The following is a 22,401-nucleotide window of genomic DNA, read 5'->3' on the forward strand; positions in this document are numbered from 1 at the left end:
TAAAATCTGAAATATTTATTTTTGGTATTCAAAAAACTTTGTAGGAAATCAGTTTTCTGGTGACAGAATATAATTTGTGACTAGATCATCTTTCTTGCTTGTGATGACAAAATTTGAGTCAAGATTAATATGTGCCGCTTTAGCTGAGAATCTAAAAGTTGTGTAAGTGTGACCTTTTTGTATTTAGTAGATAACTGTGGATTACAAACGTATACTATGAAATATTTTCAGGTGAATTAAATGCGTTTTAAAAAATAAGCCTGGGATAAAAAAAAACAGAATTCCTGTTAATGAAGAGGTATTTTATTCCAAAATTCTAAATATCAGAATCAACTCAATACTTAGATTTTTCATTTTATCCAATCGTAATATTTTGAAATTGTATACATATATAGAAAAATACAACCTAATGAAATCAATCAAATTTGAATTAGGATGAAAAGAATGAGTTGAAAAGAAAACCATAGCTTAATAGCTATATATTTGATATCAGTACAAAATTACTGTGCCACAATACCCACTTTTTTTTTTGCAAGATTTATAATTTAATAAAAATAATGTCACTTCAAATGTATATCGCTCTCCTTAAATGTACCGAAGACCTTTGAAACAAGTTCATAGTTACTGAAAATATTCCCATTTATGATACAAGTATTTATTACATGACTAAATAACCCAAAATGCAGCACTCATTAGTATGTTAATTTTCTGCTTGTGCAAACAATGCTCTACTGATTTAATGCACAAGCAAAAACAAAAAAGGCAAAAAAAAATCTATTACGAAGAAATAAAATGTTACAAATATGTTGAAAATGTATCATAGCAAATACAGGTTTCCTTCATGGACTAGAAAGGGCCACCAAAACCTGTAAAAGTTTTTTTAAATATTCAAATGCTACATTAAATCTTCATTTACTTTGCAAAAGCCAAGGGTCAAGTTATTCAACCTTAATGCAGCGTATTTGGAGAAGGTCATTGCACGAAAGGTTAATTTCCCGTGTTATATAAAAATTCTACACACTGGAAAAAATAGACCGAAATACTAAATACCATAATCACATGAAACAGTAGTAGCACTACAGACTCAAACCCATTATTGTATAGTCTCTCGTCAAATTTTCCACAGTGGACTTGAAGAATATTGTACCAATTCTCAATAACTCAAGAGTTAGTTCAGTAATGGATACACTTTAGAATATACATCATGTTTCACCCAATGTGGGTGATCAAAAACTTTCTATACTATTCATTTATCACCTCAATTTAACACACTGCTTTTGTTAATGTCCTTAAAAATACTGACCACTGCAAGTCAACAAATGCTACATCCCTTCTTAGGCAAACAAAAATAAACAGACGACTTGGCAGTGAACTAGATCTGATCATGTTATATTGCACTTGGGAATTAGAAGCTAGAGAGTCAGTACCAAAGAGTTCAGATCCCACTCAAGTCAACGAGAGTTATTAGAGCTCAGCATATAATCACAATCCAAACTGTGGGATTTGTTTGTGATAGGAGGCCACTGCCAACAGAGAACTAATGGGTCCTTCCCATCTCAGACAAACAAGCAAGCAAAATCATGTCATTGCTGTAAGGCTCATCTGTGGTCTGCCACCACCTTTTTATTTTTTGACTTTCCATTTTCCTTTTATAAAATCCTATTTTTTTTTTCTCATTAACAGCCAGCAGCATTGAACGCAAAGGGTCACATTCAAAGCCAGTTGCAATGAATGTCAGGTTTTCTGTGACTTCATTAGACTGAGGAATAGGTCTTAGTCTGGACCGAAGACAAAAACGGACTAGATTTTCACCAGGGTAACGCTGCTCTGTGACTATTTGTGAGGATATAGCCAAAAATACTGCAGGGTTTATGCCAGGGTAGCCAACAGCAAACCCAAATGTTGCAAAAAAATCTAAGTGCAACATGAATCCTTCAAATCACCAAGAACGTGCTGACTATAGCTGAAATATTTTCAAAATACCCGTGAGAGTTTACCTTAAAGACTATTTAAGCATGGACACAAGTTTAGAAACAATTAAATGTTAAAAATCTTTGCTTGGAATAAGTGTTTTATAAGGAAAGAGCATATATAATAAAATTCCTTAAAGTTTCCAGAAGCATTATGTGAATCAAAGATCAACATGTAAATTAAAATTTAAAACAGAAAAATGGGACAAATAAAATTATAAACTTGATACTGATATCTGTGAACATTTCCTTAAAGACTTCAACTTACATTGATACATGTATCCCATATTTGACTTCGCAATCATGCTTAAACAAAAGCTATCTCCACAATTTGGTAGTTTCTTGAAAGAAATGTAAACGTATAAATTAGGTTCCTAGCTTTACATTTTCTAAATATTGGCAAATATAGTAATAGATAATATGCATTTTGTAATATAAATCACTTTTTAATATTGATCATGAGACGCTGCAATAATTGCAAACTGGAGTACTTACAGGATTTCATATTCCATTATAAAAGATACAGCTCTCTTAAAATGTTTTCATTGTCTAAATAATTACATAGCTGTTGATTTTATATTCATAAAAATATGTTTCTGAAACATAACTCTCAAAAGAAGACTATTTCTCTGTCACTGTACTTGTATTTTTTTAATGCTTGCAGTATGCATCTTATGCACATCAATTTTCACTCAAGGACATTAATTTCATTCCAAAATACATTTTTTAAAGTTTCTTTAAAAGTTCTAACATCATTCTACAACATTTGCTATAAGAATATATCAATGCCTGTAAGTCAGTATGAAATTTATACTGACACAAGTACATATATAGCCTGTAATCTTATTGCTGAATCTAGAATGTGATAAAGTGTTTCCTGCACCCCCATTCAGGAAAACATCCTGTTCAGAATCTTCCTGAAACACAAGTGTTACTTTAAACTGAATTTGGGGTGTTATATCTATGTTCACTAAGTAACCTGTATACTCCATTTATGTATGCTACCAGGGTTTTTTTAACCAAACTGGAAATTAGCAGACGTGGCAGAAGCAACTATTTGCTTTTGTTCTCCAGTAGAATGCAAGAAAATAAAAATCACTTAAATAAGTCTTACTTTATGGAACTTCAATAAATGGAAGAAACTTTCCATAGCTACAGTAGTTGAACCAATAAAATGTACCTTTTTATCCTGAAAATCAGCAAAATGAGTTTCCAGTTGCCACAGTAAAATTAAGATGCAGTTAGCACTGACATTAACAATGCTACGGTATCCCTTCCACGTGAGCTGAAGAGATCTTGATTGTGCCTTTTTTTTTAATTTTCATCTCCTTATAATGCCTAGACATGCAAGTAGTCTAATAAATTTCAAGTCAACATGGTGCATACATGTAATGAAAGCACACATGTAAGAATTAGAGCTATAATCTGTCTGACAGTCTCTTAAACCTCTTAACCTACTAAGATTAAGACTGGGTAAAAACAATCTCCTTGCATATAGATAATCAGTTGACAAAGTGTGTGAACTGAAAGCTTGTGTAAGTAACTGAAATTGCGTTAAAAGTCACATTTTGAGGCCAGGATCAAAACCCGACTCCTGATTCTTTACTATATTACTAATAACAATACTAGAAGTAAAGACAAAAATAAAACATTGGCCACACTGAAGACCTTGAAAATTCAGTGAAAGCAGAATTATGACCTATACTCTCTCATATAGACTAATTATATCTAAACAAATTGTCTAAAACAAAAACATGTAAATGGATAAATATGCAAGCCTATATCCGATACACATACTGGCGCCCACAGACTTTGTGCTGTCTCTCTTAATGACTCAAATGCCATCACAGTTCAGTGAGCAAGAATGGACTTAACAACGAAAGCCATTTGTGGATTTTAAATCTCAGAAAGGATGCAGAAATGAGAGTTGAATCAAACTGTTCATTTCAGATAATTCTGGGATTACTGGGCATTGCAGTATTTATGGGGGAGATTCAGCTTTGAACAAAAACCCCAAGATATAAAACCAAACCATACCAGAGTTTTTGTACTTTTAAGAGCTTGTCTACATAGAAATCTCACTGGTATAATTACTGTAGAAGTCGTCTTTTCTGTATGTGGCTGCATACAGGGAGTTGATAATGTAATTTATTCCCTTTTTGGAACAGAGAATAAACAAATCTCATATAAGGCACCTTTGTAATAGTTTAAGTATGTCCACTCTAAGATTTGTGCAACACAGCTACACGTGGTCGCAAGCCAAACAACCTCCGAATTTGCAGTTACATGTCTACTGAAATGCATATAGACAATGTTCTTGTGTTCTCTCGTAAGTATAAGAAGCTTCGTTTTACCACACCAATGCTGAGGGAAACAAGCTAACAATGATTTAAACCCGTGGCTTTAAACCGCTGAACTTTTGGTATGTTTAAAGAACAACAGTGAAACAAAATATTTAGTGTCTTTTCTGGTAATGAAATGTATTGAACATAATGAAATGTCTTGTGTGGTGAAATGTCTTTTGTGCAATGAAACATACAATGAATGAATGAAATGAAACGAGCCAAATCAACTTTCTCTTTTCAAACCCTTTCGCGTTGCCAGCTATACTCTGCTTCATTTGACAAGCTCACTGTTTTCTCAGGGCAGGTGGCAAGGCAGGCGTGAGTGTGGCTAAAGTACTGATGTAATCTAGATACATTTGGCTGGCAGATAGTCTAGTTGAAACAGTCCCTATATTACTCCATCCTGCACTTGGACATGGTTAACCACAGAATGTGAGAATTAACAACAGCTTCCTTACAGTGCATCAGGTAACCTGTCACAAAGTATTCCCTCCATTGTTTTGCCAGAAACTGAAAATTCAACCTGAGTAATATACAGACTTAACTTCAAACCCTATGGAGATTTGACTTGTGAATGTAAAGGCTATGGGTTTTCTCATCAGACATGTCTGCTGGCAGCCACAGTCCAACATCTTGTCCTTGGCAGTACCTGAATGGATCCATGCTGCCAAGAATTCTGTGGAACACCTGGATCCTGCTCTGTGGAAATACACAGCAGAGTCTTTGGATCTTGCCCTGAATCTTTTCACTAGGTCCCATAGAAAGTACATCATCCCCAGCTTTCTACTGCTCACTTCTGTTTCTGTGGGCTCAATCCCTACAGTAGGAGACCTAGGACCTGGAGAGTAATATTTGTAAAGTCTAGAGGGAAACCACAAGACAGATGACTGAGCAGGAAGGGGAACAGGCATGCTGAATAGGTATCAGATGTGAATGATTCTGCTGAATAATCTCCTTCATATTTTTTCAGCAGGAGGAAAATCAGCAGCAGAGTTAATGGATCAAAGAATATTCTTCAGTTTTGTAAAACAAGCTATGTTCATTTTTTTGTGCAACTAGCTTTTAAGAACTAGGAAATGAAGTGTAGTGTACTCCAACAACAACAACAAAAAAATCAATTGAAACTAAACATGTAATCCAGCAAGTATCTATGGAAGCTGTTGGCTTCAACAGCAAACGCAGAATCTGTGTAGCAATTCACGTAAAGTCAGTCTGTGAATTAAAAAAAGATGGTCTTCTACATCCCAAAAAGAAAAATCATAGCACTACATATTACTTAATTTTTTCACACACAAATCAGTGCAGATGCGTTAGTCACATCTATGAACATAATTAATACAAAAAGGAGGATTTAAATATATTGCTCTTGTTTTGTACATGCTGATACCTTCTGAGACCAGCAGCTTTGCAGTCATGAGTGTTTTTTCCTTAAGGGGGAAGCCAATATTCGTAACCAAGATGTAGGCATTTTAAAATTTCAGAATGTCTTACAGATAAAACTCTGCTTAAGCTTCTGATGTTCCTTCCCCATTCTCATGCGGTTGCAGTTGTTCTCTTTCTTGTTCTTCCTGAGGTGGTCTTACACGTTTGAAAAAGCCCATCTGTGATTCAGAGAACAATAAAGAAATTGCATTGTGATTTTCAAAACATACAGCCATCCTTTCTCCTCTTCCTTTCTTGATCAGATCTTAACTGATAAGTTATTTGATTTTTTTTCCCCCCCATCCTACTCTCTTTTTCCTTATTTTTGACCTCCAAAGCCAATAAATATCAGCTGAAAAATTAAACTGAATAGTTCAGCACAATCACAGGCATCCTCTTTTATTCAACTTCTTCCTGACAAAGCTGAAAAATTTTTACAGTTACCCAAAAACTTAACTGATTCAGATGATTAGGGGACCAAGGTATTTCTGCAAGCTGCTGGTGCTATTTGAAGTAATACAATCACTAGCAGGTAAAAAAAAAAAAAAACAAACAATACAAAAAACCCAAATACAGTACTTACCCTGTACATGACAAACACTAGAACAGCCAAGAGCAATAATCCTGCTAGGACAGCCAAAATTATAACCCACACTGGCACAGGCATAGGCTGTGGTTGAATGCCCCATGTAATATTTGTAGTAACCTAATAGAAAAACACAATAAATCACACTTTGCACAGCAGTGACATGCCAAGTTCATTCATGCAGTTTAAGTCTTGTATATCTTTATTCTATAATGTAAATCTTAATCCATCATAAATTACTTTTTCTCTCCAATATGAGTAAACGGCTATAGATTAATAGTGACATAAAAGCTTCACTGACCCGAATTTAATAGGATTTTAAAATTAAATAAAAACGGGTTTGGAGGGGGTTTTTTGTTTGTTTGTTTGGGTTTTTTTGCAATCAGTGATACCATGACAACATGTATTCTGTAATGCTTGATGATTTTCAGTAAAACTGTAGGAATCTGAGGAAATATTTGGGAATTAAAGAAAAATCATTCAGGGCTTTTCCTTTTTTTCTTAAAAGGCAGTAATCCCTGAAACAAAAAATCAACTTCACAAGGCTTAGGAGAGAAAAAAGTTAATAGGCATTAGAAACTATATTAAAAAAAGTAAATCAGTCAAAATCCTTTTCAACCCCTTTCTTAAGATCTTTTATGCTATAGTGCCTACCAAAAATTTTTAATTTGGCAGCCCAAATAAATGGCTTATATCTTCCCGTTTGCACCCCATCTCCTTTCTCTTTGAAACCCTCTAGGGCACAGATGGTCTTTTTGTTCCACATTCACATAGTACTTCATATAATATAATAAAGGTCCATTATTCAAACTCTAAGTGCTACTACAGTAGAAGACAATTTTCAGGTAAAGTATTTCTCTAACAACAATGGCATTAACAAGAACATTAGGACTGTTCATCTTTTTTTTCGTTTTCAGTTAAGTCTTTAAAGCTACAAATATCGTTAACTCTAGTTTTAGGACAAAAATTTTTGTTTTACCCTCAATTGTATGTGTATAATTGAAATTAATACATGAATCAAATATTTGATGAAGTTACAATTATACCAAGCCACAAAAAAACTACTCAACAATCACTGTTTTTGTATTAATTTCAAAGTAAGTATGTATGGTAGCTCAAGCTGGATGTAAACGACTTACTACTGTAGAATTGTGGATATCTTCAAAGGAAAGGTTCTTATAAGGGAACTCTATAACACTGAAAGAAGCAGATGATTTTAGAGCATAGGAGTGATTCTGATTTTCTTTCTGTGTAAGAAAAAGCAAAGTTAGTATTGCATGTGGATACAAAAATCACTTTTTTTGTTTCAGAAGCAGGGACAGAATATTCACAGTCACTCACATTCATAAAAGTTTGGGTCCAAAGGCGTGATTTTAAATATAATATTGCACTCTTTCCCCTTTCCAGGTGGCCAACTTGACAGACTATCTTTAAACAATCAGCCGTTCCACAGCCCTGCATATAAAAATAGGAAGGATATTCCAAATATGAAAATATTTGAAGTCGTTAACGGCATTACTTTACTCACATACATACTTTATTGTCCTCTCTTCCTGGCAAAGCACCATAAACTATTCAAATATATTAAATAACCCCCAATATTGAATAATTACTTACAGCGTCCCATAAGTTTGCATTCAGAAAAGTATCATATGAGCCACTTGGATCCCAAAGGTGAAACAGCTGGCAGTAGCTTTAAGGTATGTATTTTATCTACATACATAGGAAAAAATGTCGGAGGGTGGGGGGGTGGTTTCTGGTCAATTCACATTACCATCCTCCACATGGTTTTTGATAGGAAAACTCACAGCAATTACACTTGGTGCCAACCAAATATGCTTTGTTCCTTTCAACAGAAGTCAGAAACTTGACTGACCTAATCTATAAGCCATACTTAGGACTACAGATGTTCAACTGGCCCTTCTCAACCACATTTCCATTGAAATCCATCAGATAATATTGATGCTAAACCATCAGTATTTCAAGAAGAAAGCAGAGCAAAACAAGGCTTAATTTTATAATTGTGATTTTAGCTATACTATAGATAAAAGCACTGTACAGTGTAGGTATTAGGTACATCTGCCAGTGTAAGTACAACTCAATGAAAATATTATCAATACTGGGTATTAGGCTCTGGGGTGAAATCCTGCTAAGTCATTGGGAAGCTCTGGCAAAAAACAAGCCCTTTAAAAAAACAAAAAACAAACACACACACACCTTCAGAACTGCATTTATAGATACTGAAGAATATTTGTAGCTTATATCTAAAAAAAATAAAGTAACTTTTCTCACCATAAAATAAGGAATTAATTCCTATTTTCACTTTCTTTGCTCAGCCCTTTTTTTTGTCCTCTCCAAAGCCTAAACACTTCTGGAATCGGGGTGGTACTGCCTTAGTCTCATTGGTCCACCCTAAACTCCCAAGCATTTCTCTCAGGTGCCTGCCAATCCTGCCTTGCCCAAAGCAGGAATAGGTTCATTTCTGCAAGCGCAGTTACAGACAGCGATATGCTAATATATTTACTTCATATTACAGATTATTTCCAATCTTGTTTAGAGAGGACAGGTCCTCCACGTGTCTGATTGCAGAATGTCCACTGATCAGCTAGGAAACACATGTTGTGAAATCAACTGTAATTTGTAGCAAAGATGATGACTGCAGCACTCACCTGCTTCCTCTCAGTTACCCTATTTTACCAGCCTTCCTCCTGTGAAGTACTGATTTTCAAATTCAGAGAATAGCACGATATAGAAGACTGACAGTGAATGAAGTGCCCAACTTGACCTTTGTTTTTAAGGACTTAAAATATAACAGCACAAAACTATAGGCATATGCCTTTTGGCTGACTACCCTGAGGAAAACTGATGCACATTGGGAAAAAAAAACAAAACAAAACAAAACAAAACCGCTACAGAGCATGTGACTGTTTTGTCTGTTAAGCGTTTAAATACAGAACATGGATTTTCTGAAATGATTCTTTATGTCACGGAGCTGTCGTCTCCATCTTCATTTTTAAAAAAACCCAAAATATCACCATATCGATGCTGAGAGCTTACCAAAGTATGCACGTCTCCTTCAATGGCAGTTACATCCCTTCGACTGATACGATGATCACGATTATCTTCCCTGCTAAGTGTTTCATTCTTATCATCATCTTTAGAAGCAGAAATCTAGGATACACCAGGGAAACCCAAACAATAAATAATTCTTAGATTTAGATATTTGCAGACTCAAAGTTAAGGTCAAAAAAATACATAACTGATCAGGTTTCTCTCTTTCTATCCTAGCTATTCTTCAGAACCTGGCTTTACCTACAGCTCTAATTAAAATGTTACTTCTGCCTTTTCTAGATCACTGAGGCAAATTTCTACTAAGAACTAACACAGAGCCTTGAGTACCTTAATTTTTCAACTCAAAACTTTTTCATGTATAGAAAAAAAATAACCTTAGACTGCAATAAATAATTCAATTTTGCAATCTTTAATAAAAGATTTTTCCTCAGCATTTCAAGTTTTTAACTCTGAAAAAATACCACTAGTATGGTACTGATGTACCACATACCACTGTACATGTGTACCCATGTCCAGACATACACAACAACTTTTTTAGCAGGGCCTTGAAAAAAGTATACAGTAGGTTTAATAAATTATTTCAGTAATCCCTTAGAAAGTCCCAATGTAAAATTGCAAATTTACATATGGGACTAGGCAGAGCCATGCTACTTGTCCTCTACATAACAAATTTTATGAGAAAACTTACAAGAGAGCTGGAAAAAATATATTATTACAAATGGTATGGCAAAAGTACAGGCAATTTGTATTTATATATTCACTAAAGTTGCTTTTTGAGTGATTCTCAAAGATACACAAGTATTCTTTCTATACATTGAATATCTTCCTTTAGTCTTTTTATGCATATGTTTGTTTAAATTCTTCTAGAACTGATATACTGATTTTTACTACTTGTTCTAAATTGTCTTAGAATTCAGCTCTCTACTCTCAAACTTGCTGTTTTTTATCTGGTGTTTCTTTGTCTAGTCCAACCTAGGAAAAAGGAGTTTCTTCTGTGCTCTGCAAACTGCATGTTTTGCTGGTAGTGATAGCATACTTTTAAGACCCACTGAAACACCCCTATTGACCTCTGTGGCATTTGGATGAGGGCCTAGATAAATAAGCTAGTAATAGAAAAAACAGTGCCATTTTCTTCCGAGAAATAACATCCAGGAAATTTACATAAACAACCCAGAAGCTTCTTGAATGTTTTTGTTCACGACCACATTCAATATAATTCCATTGCTTTGGACTTAGAACTCATACACTACAGTCTTCAAGAAAAAAAGACCAAACCAAAAAGAAACAACAAATTTATCTTTGGGTTGACAATCTGTTGTCTCCCTTTTATTCCACCTGCTATATACATTGACAAGTACTATCAAACAGTGCAGTCTTGTTCCTCAGCAACAGATGAAAACTTAACTCAGACAGTGTTAGATATTCTCAGAGATTTGAGTATTTTGAGTGTTTCCAAAACAAACATACTTCATTCCACTCAAACAAAAGGGAAGTCCTGCTTACCTTAATTTTCAATGGATTGATTTCCATATCAGAAGTGCAGTTCATGGGACCATCAATTTCATACTGAACAATATACAGCAGTGTGTAGTTTTTATATTTGTAAGGCCACTGCAGAGTCATCATCACCTTGCTGAATGCACTTGGACCGTTGTTTCTCAGCTGATTAGGAAAATAAAGGTAACAGATGTAAAACCAAAAAAACCCAAACCCCAACAATGCCGCCTTCTTTGTTAATGTGCATATAGTTGTTATTTTATATTTGAGCCATAAACGATACTGCCGCTACCCCTACCCCCAACCTCTTATGGCAATAGCATCAACAACTTCACCTAAAAATGGCAGCTAAACTTCAGTCCCCCAACAGGCAAAACTTAAAATTACTTCTGTAATTTGATAAAAATTACTTTGAAGAAAAGCTATATGGCATTAGGGTTTTTGCCTTGAAGAAATGTATTTTTTTTCCTTGAAAAAATGTATTTTTTTGGTAGTCTATTGCAAAAATCACAGCCACTGTACGTGTCTCAGCCAAGATACTCTGAGCACAGATACATATACCCGTAAGTTTCGTTAGATAAATGGTCTTTTAAGTTCTAGAACAATTTTTAACTATTCTTACTCATACAGCGCTCTCAGTAAGTTTTGTTTAATTAAACAATCTAGATTAAAGCTGTGATCATTCTTTTCAGGAAATTTTAAATACTTAAATTTTTTCAAGGCAAAAGACTTTACAATAATGATTCAGAACAGTTGGAATACAAATGAGGATACTGAATAATTTACACCCATGAGTCATTTTCTGAGTTCAAGTTACTTCAAATGTTTTATCTAGATTTCAAAGGGCTAGAAAATAAAATGTGTAACGATGTAAAAAATCAGCCTCTTCTATTTGGCCACTCCTGTTACGCTAATTGCAGGCATTCCAACCCTTCTTGCAGATACCAATTATTGACCCAGCATTAAAAAAAAAAAATAAAATCTTTGTTTCCATGCAAGAATAAAATGAAGGAAAAAAAAAAATTATAATTTACTCCAGAGAAAAGCTACACCAAAAGATTTCTTTTCATTTATCACGGAACTGTGTAATTGAGATTAGTAGTAATTGCACACCTCATAGATATGTTGAACTAGAGGCCCAATATCATCTTCTGTTTCTGGATTCTCTTTTGGCTGCCAATTTGCAATAGGAAGGAATATGTGATCAGGAGACGACACACTAAACAGCGGAGCAAACAAGTCGTTATTATAAAGTATGAAACGATAAGTGTAATTCTCTCGAACATCTCAAAAAAATCAACACACTTAAAATACAATCTCCAATTTTTCATCCTCTGTATATAAAAACAGAACAGAGGTTGAGTGGCTTGTATATTAAATGTTCAGTTTTCTTCTCTACATGAAAAGATGAACCTTGTATTTAGAAACTTTTTTTTCCTGTCCTAAACTTTAGATTCATCCTGCTACATCTAGTAAACCATTAATAGAGTTAAGATATATACATGTCATCCAAAAAACACAAAGCGTGAAATACTTCGATAATGGGAAATATTGATGATGTAGAAACTTTATCAGTGCAGTCATAAGAATAATTCAGCATGCACTGAAAACAGTGAAGCTAGCAATAATGATTTCCAGTTGTGCCACCCCCCCATCTCTCAGATATTAACAAAATTAGATCATAATAATGAATGTAGTGGAAATTTTAAAGAATTATTACTCGGGAATCTGAGTTAACTGGCTAAGCAAGAAGATTGTATAGTTTTTAAGGTGTGAAGGACAGATTTCTGGTAAGCGGAAGTAACGGAGGTAATGGGAGTCATTACAATATTAATACTACGCTTAAGACTGAAGAAGGCGAGGGCACTGCAAACTTATCTTCAATAGGATTTTCAACTTTGGTTTTAGAAAAGGTTTCAGGGGTTTTCGGATGAAAACCCAGTCAGTTTGTGGAGGCAGAAAGTGACCTGGAGAAATGCGTGCAACTGCAAAAATGAGGGGCGATTGTTTTTTTTCCTTCATCTAAAAAAACCTCTAGTAATAGAGGCACAACATTCCTTTTTGGTCTTCATTTTGTAATTATTTAGAATTATTATTATCTTAAGTAAGATCTGAAAGTCCAAAGGGTGGCTAGAGAGAACCGTATTTTCTTTATGATTAAAAATTCCCTAAGGCTTCCTGAAAACTTACGCAGACCTGAAAGAAAGTTCATTGAATATAAAGAAGCAAACATGCAAAGCTCATTTGAGAAAGACGTTTATTAAAATAGTATCACTGCTTACCCTCTAATTTCAACAGCTGCTAAAATAGCAAGGTCAGCCTGATAGAATGCTACTGGACTTAGATTGTCATACAGATTGGAACTGCAGAGGAAAATAAAAGTTAATTTCTTAAATGAAATAAGCTAACTTGAAAAAACAAACAAACAACATAAAATAATCGTATGCAACATCGTAACATGACTCCTGAGCCACTGTAGGAAATCACATTTACTAAAAACTAAGGAGCAGATTCAAGCAAGCTCTCACTTAAATGTGTGACAGTCCCACCTTCAGCGCAGTTTGGAGGTCCCTCAGCAGGGAGAAGTCGATAAAGGACACAAAGCCAACGCTGACTGTTCCTTAGCTGCCGCACGTAAGAAAATGCAAATGCCAGCGCTGTGGGATAACATCAACTATATAGCTAGCAGAGCCTTAAGTTCCACTTTAGGACATCTCTTTTGCTCAGGGACCTGGCGGCCTCAAACTAGTCCCAAGGCAGAAAAGTATGCAAGGGCTACTTTTGCCTACCCCTCTTCACAGTGTTTGAACCAGTAAATGAATACAGTTAACGTCCAATTCCTACGCTTCAGGTACACCAAAAGATGACAGATATTAAGGCATGTAGAGTCATTCACACACAAAATTTCTTTGGACTTTCTTTGTAAACAGAGAAAAAGAAATACAGAGAACGCTCCTATTCCCCTCAAAGTGGAGCTGGGAACAGAATCCCGATCTCCTTAGACACATCTGATTATTATGTCTACCTAACCAGACAATTTCCTTTAGAAAGATCTTAAATCCTCTAATTATTCTTCACCGCTGCTGTAATCAAAAAACAGATGCAACAGTGTTTTCTTCCCAACCTGTAAATACCCCATTCTTTCAGAGACTAGAGTTGTTCTGCTAGGAATTATGCCAGCTTTGGAAATCTAGCTTTGTGAGTTTAAGACAACCAACGTGATCTTTAAAACCTCTTCAAGAGAATACCTTGATAATGCCTGTCACCATGAACTGTGATTACCGTGTTCGATTGCACCACTGTTCTTGCATTCAGAAGTCATGTAAAGGAAATTCCTTCCATAAAAGGTGTAAAACATTACAGGAACTTCCCTTCTCTTCCATCAGAAGAGAAGCATGACTTAAGCAACCTCACTGACTGTTTTTTCTCCCAGTGAAAGGTAGTTAGTGACCACTGTTAGCCTAAGGAAGACGACAGACACCCCAGAGAAGATCACCTTCTGCAAAGAACTGGAGTCACATGCCACTGGCACAGCTTACTAGCTGATGGAGAAGAGGAAAAAAATTGAACAGACAGCAGTGTGAGATCAAAGAGATATTTAATGCTGCCAAGGCCTTTGATCAGTATGGCAAACCACTGTATCATTAAAATAGAATGGCAGGTTTAAACTTATTTAACTCTTGCAGACAAAAAAATGCCTATGTGGATGAGAATAATTTATTCACTACATTAAAAAAAAAAAGTCCTTAAATAGGAAAAAAAGCGCTTTTGGTCCACCACAGGGAAAAAAGCAGCTCTATTTGTACTGTCCATTAAGTAACATAAAACTGTATTGGGTAAAGCGATTCCTATTGATCACATCTCCAAATCTTAACTATCATCTCCAGCACGTATAAATTCAGATTTATATATCGTATCTATATGAAAGTGCTGTGCTCATCTTGTAATTAACAGGAACACTACTGTTTTGTTCCATTTAATTTTTAGACTCTCTTATGCTGGCTACTGTAAAACACTTACAATGGTTCACTGCATGTTGCTTCTGCTCAGACCATCACATGCATTGCCTTTTCTGAAAGACTTACACCTCTCATCCTCAAAATACATAAAAACTGAAATTCTGGCTTTACATCAGAAGGAATTCAGAGTTCAAACATCAGTTTTAAAACAGGGGTAGAAACCCAAAGACACAAGTCATTCTGTGGCACTACACAAGTATCAGGATGTACGCAACGATACGCAGGTACAAAACCACAAAGTTTTTCTTGAAACACTTTAAATGGTTTTGTACCTCATTATTAGTATTTCACTTGTGCCATGGCCTGTCTAAAAGCTGTAAGCAAAAGAAACTGCATTCAAACAGAAAACTGTTTTCTTACATTTTTTCCTCTTTTTTAGAAACATACTTCATTAAAAAGATGTGTTTATTTTTTAAAAAATTATAAGGGAAAGACCAGAGAATTAGTCCAGAGTGAAACTAGCTGCTTAGTCCACAGTCAATGTACTTAGCATGTTATCTACCAGGTGAGGTACATACTCATACATTTCCGTACCTTCGGATTTGCAAGTCAAACTTCACAGAGGTATCCATTTCAGACTGCTGGTGCACGCTGAAACGCAGGCCAGCTAATAGCTTTAGAAAAAAATCACCGTGGTTCAGTGGAAGCACAATAAAATACATGATAAAACCTTCTTAATACTATTATACTACAACGAAATTGCTTGAGGCTTGTGGTCGTAAGAGAACACACACTAAGAATTGGCAAATAAAACTCGTCCAGTTCATCAAGACTAGAAATGTACCGCGCTCTCTGTAGATTTCAGCCAGTGCACCACTGCCACAAAATAGCAATGTAAGGTTTACATCATGCTCACCCCCCTTGCTTCAGCCATTTTTACACATAACCGAGCCTCCCTATATGTTGCAAAAAAGTACTGTAGTCTAAAGAACAAGGCATACTTTAGTGATTCTAAATTCAGTTCCCAAGGTTTGTTCTAAGTCAGTGCATGACAGTTACTCAGTTCAGCTTGATATACTTTGAAAGACTTCAGAAATAGCGTTTACTCATCTATACAAAATGTCTCTTGGAAGAAAAGCACAATCAAAGTGTTTATAATTGTGACTGATTTTCACTTTATTTCCTCAGAAAATAAGACTTATTATGTCATATCATCTTAATATCTGCCAGGTCCCACTAATAGTTTTTTAATTTTTCCAATTTCAGCTACATTTGGAGGAAGTGCAGAGGCCTCAACTAGACAAAACTCTCCTCAAACTTCACAAAACTAGGCAGAAGAGAGAAGCACTATTAGGTTTCCACTAAGATAAAGGTGTGTTTTGAGCTAGCTCTTCATTACATACTAAAAAATACCTATCAGATAAATCTAAAGACAAACTCATAAGGGACCAGAGCTCATTAATTCCACTGTTTAATGAACTACTCCTTTTGAGTCACATCATAAAACTCATGAACACTCCCTTCAGCCTTTAATTTAGCTGAAAATTATCACTGAACTAACCAAACAGGTGGGCAGCTAAATGCCAGCTGGATCTAATTTAAATTCCTGTGAGTAAACATCCTGCCCAAAACCTACTGTAATTAAGAAAAATGCCAACTGCACTCCTATTTGAGCTACCAGACACCTGTTGGACCAAACCTTACCTTAGTTCCTGCTTTCATGGGATTTCCCAGGTCACAAACTACCATGCGAGTTTGATTCTCTGTTTTAAAAGCACATGACAGTCTTGCTAAAGCCTGCAATAAACAAGAAAGAAATCTTAAGGAGTGTCATTCTTTACATCTGGACACCTGGATGGAAGTCGGGAGAAAAGTTCTAGATATGCTGCGTTAATTTTAAAATAATTTCTCAGTCCTAATACAGTCAAGCACTAAAATTAAATCTGAGTATGAAAGTTTTCATGGAGACAAATATTGATACGAGAAAGATGCTCTTTCCAAGGTTATAAAAAGAGAAGTTCAATACTCTTATATTGGGTAGCACTGATGATTTTTGTGACCTAAAGCATTTCTCCACATGATTCTTTAAAACCTATGCAAAGAAACTTTGGCAATCGGGCAAACTCTCCATAGGAAAATAAAGATTGGAAGGCAAAATAACATGAATACTTACTAGCTTACTCAAAAAGAGGTCTTAGAGGAGCTATCAGATTTTGGATAAAGCCACATCACAAAGCTCTAGAGTAGCAGAGGCAAACTGGAGAATGAAACCAAGGCATGGTCCAACATCTATGAAGGATGTGGTATCAAAGTTGGAATCCTTTGATGATACAGGGGGAAAATAGTTTTCCCCTTAACGTTCTGCAACTTTACAGATATATTGATTCATCATAGATTATACCGAATAAAAACAAGGATGAAGAAAATCTGAAAGTGTATTACTTACATATAGCTATAACGGGCTAAAACAAAATTTGGACTATACCCACGTTTCTTCAAAGAAAACGAAATTATACAGACATTTTGTAATACAAGAGAAAGTCAGGAAATAAATTCTAGTATTCTGTGTAGTCAGGATAACTGACACCCAAGACTTTCTACATATTTAGGTGGAAGAGAATAGTAATACCCAACATCACTTTTTGCCTCACAGGTGCCCAGCTCTTTACCTAGCACATGACATGCTAAGTCTAAATTTAAATAAATTAACAAGGGCACTGTTCAAATTAAGACTTGTAGCAGATAAACTCTGTGTGCCAAGCTCCATCACACAGCTGATTCTCCTTTGTCGCTAGCAGTAGGCTCTTAAACTGGAAACATCCAGCCAGGTGTTATATAGCCTTGGGGCTTGGAAGAACCTTATCATTTTTTCCGTGCTTTGCTTTAAGATTGAAGCATAAAAACCACCAGTGATGGACCCTCTCCCACAGACTTCCATAGCAGCACCTGAAGTATGACTACTCAAGAAGGTAGTTGGAATTTTACCTCATTGTTACGAACAACACCGATGAAATCTGCTTGGGGCGGAACAATGACAAAGAGTTCTGCTTCATAGGCTCCTTCCCCTTGATTCTGAGCACTGACAATTAGTGTCAAGGGATTGTCATCACCAATATAGATCTGCTTCTGATCACTACAAAAAACAAGGGTAAAAATGAGCTCTGCATTCAGGTTTTAAAGTGTATTGAACTGGTTGAACTTACAGAAACGAGACATTCTGAAATTGCACAAAGACATTAGAGAAATCTAGAGGCAGTACCTATGTTTCAGGAATATCAGGAGAGCTCTACGCTATGTTTAAAACAAAAACGTGTCTATAATCACAAAAATTGAGCAAATATTACATGCTGTTTTATAAGAATCTTTTTTATAAAATTTCCAATAAACCACAAAACCACCGACACCTTTTTTTAACAAAGAACAAATAATTACAAACAGCTAAATCACTGTGTACATTTTGAATTACATGCCTATTTAGCAGAGGTACAAGCACACATTTATAACAAAACTTGAAGGAAGGCTCAACTACAGAATACAGCCAAGACCTCTGCAATACATTTGTTCCAGATACAAAAAGAATCTCTTTCCAAACAATGTATTTTTATTTCACCAACTACAAAGAAACCTAACTGTACCTGCACTGATGTAAAATGTTTCTGAAGCATTTGCATGAATTTGTATATTTGTGAACTGTACTACTTACATACATGTGCATATGCTATAGCTCTGCACTAAAGGCATTAAAAAAAAAAAAAGCCAGATGACATTTTTAAGTAGAGATAATACACTAAGAATGGCTTTTAGGCATACAAAGCACAAAAAGCCCAGACTCATGAAAGAATTATGAGTTAAACTTGTTTCTTTTTTCCAGGTTTAATAAAAGATATTACCAATACCAACAATTGTTTTCATACATGTGACAACAGAGCCCTACTCCACCCCTTGCTGGATAAAATCACGCCTGTTCACATCTTCATGTGTCTGTCTAGTATTAAATAACAGAACAGTGGTACAATTGCAGCTAACGTTGGTTTATGTTTGCTATGCATGTCCAGCTTAGCAAATACACAAATAAATACTGTGTACTTATAGTGGGGCCAGGGTGGGGGTGGGGGTGTGTGCTCTCCCTGTATTACATGCTAAAGACATTAGGTTACAAAGCAGAAAAGGGATTTTGCTTAAAACAAATAAGCATGAGTTTAGATGGTATACATTGAGGAGTCCTACTTCTTTCAATACATCCTTTTAACAAAAGTATTACAAGCTCCTGAAGTTTAGAATTCAAGTAGGGAAGTTACTTTTCCCTGTAGTATTTTTCTCATGTATTTACCTTTCTACTGAAACCTCCAGCTTTGGTTTGCAGACATTATCATCACCACAATCCAGCAGAATATGTGCCTATGCAAAAATCAAATGCGTATTGTTTTAATAATTCCTGCATCTGTTCTAACATACATTTCCAATAATACTGTTTCACCACCAAATAAAAAAAATTTCTAAACAGCTGGTTATGAGATATCTTCATCTCATCATTCTCAGAAGAGAACAAATAAGTTTTTACGCATGGGGGGCACTGTGCCTCATCCTGCCACACTGCAATTCTAGGACTGATGTCTACATATCTTAATTGTCTTTCCATACTTTGAATAACCTGTTCATCTTGAGTTGCATCTCCACTATCCTCTTTACAAACAAGTGTAAAAATTTGTATAAAAGGCAGAAATAGAAAAACTATGTTTATTATCTTGAGAACTATGGGGATAAACATAATATACATAGAGCAGCATAGTATGAGCAATGGATGAAACACTCCAATCCTTCAAGATTAACACCCTCAATACTACTCTAACTGTGTTTCTCTGGAAAACTGTTAATTAGTATGCGTGAAAAGGAAGTCCAGCACTAAGGAATAATGTGTCAAAAAAGAAATTTGACACAGAGAAAAGGAAAAAAAGGTGACAAACATACAACAACCATCAATATTTCCATAATTCGAAGACTAAAGCCTAGATGTATATTTTGGTATCTTAATTTTTCAGAAGTCCTAAGATGAACGTAAGTATTGAATAAGTATTGAAAGCTGAAAATACATTCTGGGTTCTCTCATCACAGATCATGTATAAAGTATACCTGTCTGCTCATATTAGCAGGAGTGAACTGGTTAAGGATAGGGTGCAATCCTGTTGCATCTGCAGCTGTTCTGTAATCCAGACGATATTCCATAAAAATAGTAATGGGAGTTAGTTTATCTCTAAATTCAGATTCATCCTGAGAAAACCAAAGATTTGAATTACAGTTAAAACATGTGAAGAAAACAACAACAAAAACATATCCTTCAAAAGTCTCTATAGGCAACAAAATCATCCCAAGAGCAACACTGAGCAGTATTTTTATTTATTGTTCATGTTGTAGTAGGAATGAGGAAGCCAAAACAACATTAAAACTTCTGAGCTCTTTTGAAACTAGAAAAACTCACCAGAAAACCTGCAGTGTAAACTTTGAAGATGGACAATTTTGGTAGTAACGTGCCTGTTTGTTTTACAGATGGAAAACTGGAGCATACAGAAGTATTAAGTCATAGAAGTATAAGAGCAAGGAGCCTAAAGGGCTATACAATTTCAACCTTTCCTGTCAGACAAAATTCAGTATGCTTCTAAGATCCCTCATAGATATTCATCTTTGGACTTGTGATTTTTCCTTCCTAAAATTATTACTTTGCACTTAGAGTTGCTGACTTTCATATTGTTCATTTCAAATCATTCTGTTTATCAAATGTTGATCCTGCCTTTCAGAGTACTTACAAACCATCTCTTAGCTTTGCATTAGCCACAGATTCTCATTTCTGAGAATAATGAAAATTACTGAATCTAGAAGAGCTCATTGCAGGATCTTACTTCAGAAGCCATCTTCTATGGGCAGAAACCTATAACTCTTTTCCTTATAGTTTTCAACTGGTTTTGCATCTAATTTAAGGTAATTTCATATAGGTCATGTGTCATTACTTTCTTTATGAGAATGTCAGGTGGAAAAGCGTTGAAGCTTTACTAACACTGAGATCTGGGATGTCTATTTCCATATATATCCCACTCACAAGGCCAGTCAAAGAAAGGTATTACCTATCCTCCATGAATCCTTACTGATTACGAGTATTTTTAGTGGGTTTTTTTTTTTTGGAGAGGGGAGTAAGTATTGTTTATGTTCGATTTGTAAGTACTCGGAGATAAATCTGAGCTGCACCTAGCTTACATAGCTACACTTTCACATGTCTTATTTCAGCCAGTGTCTCTTCTACTGGGTTACACTTTTTAATTGTGTTAGCATCTGTCCACATTTGTGGGGACTAAAACAAAAAGACTGCGAAAAAGTGAACCTTCTCTGTCTCCTCTGTTATTTGCTGATCTTTGCTTTTTAGTTGCAGATCCGTATTTGTCTTTATTCTTTTACCTCCAAAGTAGAAGCACAACCTCTGCTTATTGACTTTCATGTTCCTTGGAAATTAGAACTAATTTTGTTCCTAGATGACTTGTCCAAGAAGTCCATAACAAAGTTCAGAATTGAATTCCCAATCCATTGAGTGACCAGGACCTTAGTCACAATAATATCCATCATTCATCCTCTGACAGCAGTGATAACCCGGGACAGACATATAGTTTTAGTAATTTCAGGTCTATTCATTGGGCATGAAGTTTCTCTAGCATTTCTTTTTTCTATTTTTTTTTTAAATGCCTAACACAAGGAACTTGTAATAGACAATGCACCAAAAATTATTTGACTAAAATGTAAATGGCTACTTACCCTCAAAAAGGCATCGAGTTCTTCACAATTCATTTTGCCCCCCTTTGTAATAGTCATGTTCTTAGAGTGGCTGGGCTGTTTGCTGTGGAGAAAGAGAGCTCTCCTTATAGCTCCTTTCTGCTTAAGTTTATCCAACAGCAGCTCCACCTGGAAATCTGTCCAATCCAAAGCGTTTAGGTTAGGTATATTTCATTCAATTAATGCAGATTCCCATCAGAAATGGAGCTGAAAGCTGATTTCAGCTACAATGAAAATTGAGTACTCGGAACTTTTAGAACTCCCAGTTCTTTCAATATAAAATCTGTTACTAAACTAGTTCTCAATACAGTAACTAACAAGCACTGCTGTTGTCCTAAATTGGACCCTGCTTTTTCCTTAGAAACTGGAAACATAAGAGCACTGATACATTTATAATTTATAATTGCTATAGAACTGCAAGAACAAAAGTTAAATTTTTGTTTCCCCCAGAAAATTTTAAAGCAATCCTGCACGTAACACACATTATTTAACTGTATTGCTAATCTAATTACTTCACATATTTGATCTAGATAATGAAATTTAAAATATGTAACAGCTATTTATATGAATCCTCGCAGATCATACCATCTCTATACACGCCATACAGGAAATCAGGAAAAGCTTTTATAATCAGTAGACAAAACCTGATTGTAGCAGGCTGTCTGCCACACTAAAAAAATCTGAGAGACAACTTAAAAACCTATTTGAAACAATCTTTTCCTGATTCTGATCCAGAG

The 22,401-nt window shown here is 35.3% G+C and overlaps 1 protein-coding gene across 1 annotated transcript in view; it reads right to left on the reverse strand.

Moving 5' to 3' along the window:
* Positions 1-284: 284 nt before the first annotated feature.
* The window catches only part of ITGAV (integrin subunit alpha V), a 48,483-nt gene continuing 26,366 nt past the window's right edge, over positions 285-22,401 (reverse strand). The window contains exons 17-30 of the mRNA XM_009283232.1: positions 21,647-21,801; positions 19,982-20,119; positions 19,182-19,249; positions 17,837-17,984; positions 16,556-16,648; positions 15,446-15,525; positions 13,175-13,255; positions 12,006-12,111; positions 10,899-11,057; positions 9,381-9,494; positions 7,665-7,778; positions 7,463-7,570; positions 6,321-6,443; positions 285-5,916 (exon numbers count right to left, since the gene is read on the reverse strand). Of these exons, the coding sequence (XP_009281507.1) occupies positions 5,821-5,916; positions 6,321-6,443; positions 7,463-7,570; positions 7,665-7,778; positions 9,381-9,494; positions 10,899-11,057; positions 12,006-12,111; positions 13,175-13,255; positions 15,446-15,525; positions 16,556-16,648; positions 17,837-17,984; positions 19,182-19,249; positions 19,982-20,119; positions 21,647-21,801 (1,583 nt within the window). The 3' untranslated portion in view covers positions 285-5,820. The remainder of the gene's footprint in view (positions 5,917-6,320; positions 6,444-7,462; positions 7,571-7,664; positions 7,779-9,380; positions 9,495-10,898; positions 11,058-12,005; positions 12,112-13,174; positions 13,256-15,445; positions 15,526-16,555; positions 16,649-17,836; positions 17,985-19,181; positions 19,250-19,981; positions 20,120-21,646; positions 21,802-22,401) is intronic.

This window comes from Aptenodytes forsteri, unplaced genomic scaffold (genome assembly GCF_000699145.1).
Source record: "Aptenodytes forsteri isolate BGI_AS27 unplaced genomic scaffold, ASM69914v1 Scaffold406, whole genome shotgun sequence".
NCBI classification, from domain to species: Eukaryota; Metazoa; Chordata; class Aves; order Sphenisciformes; family Spheniscidae; genus Aptenodytes; species Aptenodytes forsteri.